Source organism: Leiobunum rupestre, chromosome 11, assembly GCF_980474605.1.
Source record: "Leiobunum rupestre chromosome 11, qqLeiRupe1.1.hap1, whole genome shotgun sequence".
NCBI lineage: Eukaryota > Metazoa > Arthropoda > Arachnida > Opiliones > Sclerosomatidae > Leiobunum > Leiobunum rupestre.
The window spans coordinates 47,501,140-47,508,171 of NC_143394.1; the positions used below are offsets into that span (position 1 = coordinate 47,501,140).

General features: G+C 37.6%; 1 protein-coding gene across 1 annotated transcript; it reads right to left on the reverse strand.

Moving 5' to 3' along the window:
- Positions 1-502: 502 nt before the first annotated feature.
- On the reverse strand, positions 503-2,476 carry LOC149923082 (uncharacterized). The gene is made up of 5 exons (XM_090163012.1): positions 2,037-2,476; positions 1,668-1,974; positions 1,500-1,558; positions 1,228-1,438; positions 503-1,168 (listed from the first exon to the last, which is right to left on the reverse strand). Exons 1-5 carry the CDS (start codon positions 2,256-2,258, stop codon positions 711-713), a joined length of 1,257 nt encoding a protein of 418 aa, XP_090019138.1. The 5' UTR covers positions 2,259-2,476; the 3' UTR covers positions 503-710.
- Between the last annotated feature and the right edge of the window lie 4,556 nt (positions 2,477-7,032).

The following is a 7,032-nucleotide window of genomic DNA, read 5'->3' on the forward strand; positions in this document are numbered from 1 at the left end:
CTGTTAGTGGGTGGGAGAAATTCTTCATCCAAAATCAATAGAAAAGGATGCGGAGGTTCTCAGAGGCTGGCTGCAAATGACAGTTGATTTATGGGCTTGGGGAAAGAGAGGAGGAAGCTTTTAGAATCAAGCTATGAAACCGTTATGGGATAATATAATGCTTTTATGGAAATAAAAAATTCTGTGCGTTATATAAAAATTGTGAAATTACTACTAAGGTTCCACATAGTAGCGACACACTTATAAAAGACTGGTCATTTCCATAGTGTATCCCCATTGGCTATTAGTTCCCTACGTACACGAAACCATTCATTCTTGAACAGGGTTGATTTTTCTCCATTAGACATTGTCACTTAAGCAAAGACGCACTGTAAAACCACTTAGAGAAGTTTCCTCAAGAGGAAAAGAACTTTAGAACAAGTTCTCAAGTTCCCAATATATTTTAGCTCTCTTAAAATATATAGGCACATAAGAAATGAAAGAAGATCACGAAGTTCATAAACCAGATATTCCATAAATTTTATTTTATATATTATAAAATTATTAAATTAACTATAAAAAACACCGTATTTTTGAAAACATCAACTTTAAATTGGTTTAAAAAAACCAAAAGGTTCCAAGCACTTTACAAAAAAATAAGAGCACTACAAGTCCACATAGCAAATCTTATCTATTAATTGTGGTAAAACTAGCTTAACTCCCACGTATTATCAAGGCACAGTGTTTCTAAGTTTTTTCCAAACCATAACAGTTACCAAGAATGCAAAACACATTGCGTACACAACTGGGAAGATTGATTCTTGGTTAGAATCCTCTGTCGAAAGATTACTTTCCGCAAACCAAAGAAATTTCCATAAGGGAGTAACCCAATTGAGCCACAGACTACCAATGTAGGAGAATCCAAAATAACTCAGAAAGAATGTAGCAAACCCTACAGAATGCAGGAAGAATAACAGGCCAATAGTTGGAATGGATAGCCAAAATGAATTTACAAAATGTCTAGGAATTACGAGCGTCGTTTCAAAAAACGAACGTTCATGTTCCACATGTCGAAACTGATGTAGCGGTACCCAAGGCAAAGGATAAGTCTGCAATAAACTCTTGTCTTCATTTTGCATACGGAGTTTATTTTCATAATGAAAATTTGCCTTGATAAGTTTGTTATGTTCTGAAATGAATGTATATGTTATGCTATTTAATACAATAAGGTCCTTCGGTAATTTTTACCTATATTAATTTCGCAACATTGAATAAGCTGACGACATAGTGGGCAAAATGTTTTTGTAGGATTGGGAAGGGCTATTCGTCTTAAGCAACTTTCACAGAAATTGTGTCCACAAGGTTTGCATATAAATGGACTTAAAAAGATATCCAAACAGACAGGGCAAGTCAATAATGTGCGAAGCAACGAAGACTCTGGATTCACTTTCACTTCAGTCTACAAGTACAATATACAATAAATAAATTTAATAACTTCAACTACAAAATCTGACTACGACCTTTTGATTTATCTTTTCTTTTGGATTACATTCTTTCATATCAGCATCTCTCAATGTCTCTGTTAGAGTTTACAGGGCATGTCAATTTTTTATTTATAGGTTCTTTAAATAAATGCTACAAATTCATTAACTGACAGCCCTAATATTATAATGATAAAGTAACAGAACCTTCTTCTTCATTTTTATTGACTCCAATTGAAGAGTTTTCATTCAATTTAGATGTACTTGGTTCCTGGTTAACCTCTGTAGTTGTCATAATGGGAAAGTTATACTCAGGATTGGCATAGCAATTTGTTATAATTGCCTGAATTTCACAAATTTCGTCTCTAATTAAACAGTCCACTTTGCTTTTGGTAACATGAATGGGAGGTAATGGCATTTTCCCGCATTTACACAATGAGCCTCCCACAAAATCGAATGAACCAAGACGATAATTACATTTTGGACAGAACAATTTTCCTTTTATCCATTCACTCTGAAATTATATAACACTATTAATTTTGTTTTTTTAAGTTATAGAAAAGCTATCAAACACACTTTATTTATTTGATCTATTATCCAACTTTCCCAAAGTGTAGAATCTTCAGTTAGATAAAAAACCGTGCAAGTAGCATCATGGAATCCAGAGGTTGTACAAAACCCCCTTTCAGTTTCTTCTTTTTCTAATATTTTATTACCATGGAAATCTACAATATTTCTTAATTCAAATAAACTTAAACGACATTTTCTGCATTTAACAATATCTTTGGAACTTTCCATATTAATAATAAAGCAATGAAAAACTCAAGTGATATTAACTAATGTAAAGAAATCCATTAAATTAAGCCTTAGCACAAAACTTTGTGAGCAGACGATATGATCACTGACAACTTTTAGGTTCGGAAATAAGAGATTTTCTAAACTAATACCTATAAATTAGGATCCGAACAGACTTAATAATCGAGGCAGTCCGGGGGTCATTGACTCTCAAACCTGACTTGAACCGGTTTAAAAATGAAATGATTGGGGTGTTAGTGGCCCTGGTGACCACATAATTATTTCAAAGTTTTTTCCCTTCAAGATTTTAGTTCATTCAAGAACGTATATATGTATAAGAACGTTGAACAAAAGGCATCGCTTGGGTCATGATGCAATCCGTTTCAGTATAACTCCGCCATAAAATCCGCGTGCAGTGCGCACTTGAAATAGAAACGGTTTTAACCTTCAGCGCGCGCCGCATGTGGTTTTTTGAGCGGAGTTATTCTGCAACCGATTGAATATGGCACCAGGCGCCAATTTGATCGTTCAACGTTCTTATACATATTTACGTTCTTGGTTCATTAAAAAAATACTATATTAATCCTAAAATTGTTTGGTCTTTGCTTCTATGCTGAGTGCTTGACCTTGTGTCAATTGTGTGTATGGGTGGGTGACTGGGTGTCGTGAGTCGGTCTATTCTACACTCTACACACAGTATAGAAGAAGCCTTCGACTGTATTAGCGTCTATGGGAAGATAACATGGAGTGCCAACTCCCTATGGGTCGTGCAGCCCGAATTGACCTCGGCCTAGGGAGCCGAGTCGCCGACTCAGTCGAGGTTCGGGGCTTCGGGTGTCTGCTGCATTGTAATAAATACCCATAATAACTAACCTACTAATCCTATGCCCTAGCACATATTGTCAAGAATAGATAATTTGACCATAAATTTTGAAAGCCTGATTTTGAAGGTTGAAAATGGTAAGTAGCCAGTGGCCAGTTTTTTTAATTAAACTACCTAGGCTCTACTGACCACAGGGCCAGTTTAAAAAATTCCTTATTTCTCAGTCTGGCTTCGGCCATAGCTACCGATTTAGGCGCTTTTTTTTCCTATGTGGAAAAAAGCATGGATGACGTTGCGTGACGTCATACTAATACTTCGCTATAGGCGGATTGAGGGGTCACTGAGAATTTCCAATTCAAATGAAACGTTTAAATTTTCAAAAATATTTCATGTATAACATCTAATTTATATATTCCGTTCTTCTCAGGCCCGGACTGGCCCGGGCGGCTAACCGGCGATCGCCGGTCAGATCGGGGCCAACTCAAATAGTTCTTTTTATAAAATAACCTTGGCCATCTTGTTGAAATGTTGCCTCCAAGCTTCAGCTGTGGATCTGTTTTCTCTACCACTAAAGAGCTTATGAACTCATTCTTAGGCATTGGCTGAACTATTCCAGGGCAACATTTCAACAAGTTGGGCAAGCGTAAAGACATTTTATAAAATCAACTATTGGGGGCCAAAGAGGAAAAATTTTGCATTAATGGGCAATGGGGCCACACGATTGCATAGCCGGTGGGGCCAACTACTAGCCAGTCCGGGCCAATTGGACGAGCCTTTTCCCTGAACATTTTACGGGCAGGGGGAGAAGAAAATTTCCGAATTTTCCCCTTTCGGACGGCAGCAGGCGCTACACCATCTAACCAATGAAAACTGTACACAAGAAAATGCACGACTTTTGACAGGTTGCGTTCTCCTAATTGTGTGGGGTGCTGTGTTTGTTGCTCCTAGCTATTTGCAAGCATAAAAATCGGGGAAATAACTAGAACGCGATGAGCTTGAGACCGCCATTTTATTTTGGTATTTTTGGAGAGATAGTTTTTAGTTAGACTTGCGCGATGATGGAGAGTTCGTTACTATCGTACGCCAGCCAACGAAAAGCACAGACTTAAGGTACGACTCTAATCGGCGCGCACTAAAATATTAAAAAAATTGTTCTAGTATTTATCCGATTTCTATTTTTGCAAGTCTGGATCAGAATGATACAGAAAATCTTAAACCAAAGTGGTTCGAGTTTACAGTAGCATTTTTTGTGTCCCATTGCTAATTGCAGATAATTTCTTGTTCCCTTTTGTTCCAATGTCAGTATCAGAGAATCCTTGAGCAGCTTCTGAACATACCACAGCCATTAGATTTACCAAAGATAATATAAACCTCGTACCCTAGATTCTAAATCAGTGCCTCACACTCAGACAATAGCGCTTACCCATTTCCGAACAAATTAGCTCCATAGTTACCATGGTAACCAACTATAGAAAAGACCACGGCCAATTTTGATGATGCGCTGTTCGCGCAACAGCACGTCATCAAAGTTGGCTGTATAGGACTATGGCAGCGATCAATGGAGGCTGATATTTCGGAGGTCACGTGCCGGAAGTGGGTAAACCCATTAATTGCCCCCGTTTGTCCGCCATTATTTTCAACCCTCGGCAGTGAATCTAGGCGTTTTTGAGCGGGGGAAATGGAGGAAAGGGGTTAAAGTGAATATAACAATCTAGTTTCACCAGTCCTTTCCTTGGTCTATGGTACAATGGCTGGTTACAAACGATTCGAAATCTGCGCCCTCATATTAGTAAAAACAGAAGCATATAACCTAATTATGTAACATAATCACTCATGATAAGTATATGCCATAAAAGCATTTACTTCAATTGAAACCTTGTTCACGGGATATGACGTAAATTACGTAACTTCCCACTCCTGGACGAAATACGCGTTTTACTTACAAGTTAGTGAAGTGGATTTTGAAAACGAGCAGAACTCCTCGCGTGTCTGGCTTCGCCAATCCTTAGTTTAGCTCGTGCCTCGCGATCACGTGAATTTGATTCCATGGCGCAATGATTATAAGAATTTTTGGCTCCGCTTATTGTATGTTCCGTGTGAGATCGGTCCGGCGATCACCAAATAATCGATTTTATTCGAGATCGAAACGAGTCTAGGTGGCGTAACGGAGCTAGCTTCTCCGAGCGTTTTCTACACACAAATTAAAAAGACATAATTAAGAACGCTCTTTTCTTAAATAATCTTATCAAAATATAAGCAAACGATGCCAAAATTATATTAAAATGCAAGTATTTATAAAGTCAAATTTACGAATAACGATGAGGAAAAATTCATAGTGTCTGATTTAGCCGCTACCTATCTAGGTTTCAATGGCAAAACAAAATGAGCGTAGCGATAGTTTTCAGAAAATCACTAAACAGGTGGTCCACTAAAAACGAAAAATAATAAATAACTGAAAAACTTTCTAATTGGAACCAAATCCGTAAACCCAAAGGTTCTCGAGATAGTTTTTGAATGACCTTGAAGACATGGTTCAAGGTCATTCAATTTTACACTAGAAAAATTTAATGTCCCCCTGCACGAGGAATGTTCCATAGAAATTTGAAATAAAAAAAAACGTTTTTCAATTATTTATTATCATGTTTTATTATTTATATTCGAATGACTAATATTATATAGACCCTGCCGAAAAAAAATAGTCAATTTATTTTTAGTTTTTGAGTGAATATGAATTTTATCGTGAATTTAATTAATCCATGAATATATAAATCTATCTTTACGCAATTCGGGACCGAAAACTATCGCAACCCCCCCCCCCCCCCCTTTGGTTCGCCATTGAAACCTAGATAGCTAGCGGCTAAAGCGGACGCTATTAGCTTTTCTACATCGTTATTCGTAAATTCGACTTTATACATAATGATACTTGAATTTTTTATTTAAGAAAAAACGTTCTTGTGACTTATTAATTAATTTGTCTGTAGCAGACGCTAGATCATAGGAGCTACCTCGGAGAAGCGCCGTTACGCCACCTAGACTCGTTTCGGTCGCGAATAGGTCGCTCTTTAAAGATAACGTAACATCTAGTATTTCTGTCACCCTACGCCCTTCCTATCTCTTTTGACATTATCGGCGTTGCTTAGTGGTTTATTGCGGAGGTAACCCCGAAAAATGGTAGGGTCTTCCTTAAAGAACACGTTGGATGTTATGTTCCCTTTAAAGGGAATATAACCTCTCGTATTTCTGTCGCCCTCCGAGGGTTCCAATATTGTCCGCTGCCTCCCATGGCTTTTCACACCTGCGGCGCTGATAATCGCTGATTGTGAAGGGAATTAAGGAAATTGATGGGGTCTTCCATAAAGAACGCGTTGGAGGTTCTATTCCCTTTAAACGTGAAAGGTGGAATTTATTATCGCGTCAAACGAGTGACGGTTCGTTTAAAGGGAATATAACCTGAAAAGCAATATTTATGGAAGACCCCTTCAATTTTCAAATTTCCCTGTACAGTGGCGCCAAACATTATTAAAGCCACAGGCAAGAGCGGCCAGAGCTACAAACGTTTGCGTTCCACACCAAATTCCTGAGGTTATATTCCCTTTAAGCCGTTAATCATAGAGCCGGTCAGCTTACGGAAGTAGACAATTGTCGCTCGTAGCCGAATGGTCATGGCATACTATAAGACAAGAGGTTAGTTGTTTTTGCGATTTAATATATTTAGATCGCAAAAACCACTAATTTCTTGTCTAATAGTATAACGGTTTATTCGTTGATCTTTGTATAAACATCAAATGCATAACTATTTCTGTCGTGAATACGCCACTTCAGAATTAATTATGATGCCATTTAAGGTCGTTCTTCGAAAGCAGATACTATGAAATTACATACTATTTAAAGAATTTATATTTTTTGATAGTGGATGGTGCATCAATTACAACTCTCGTTGTGGCCTGTTTGAAC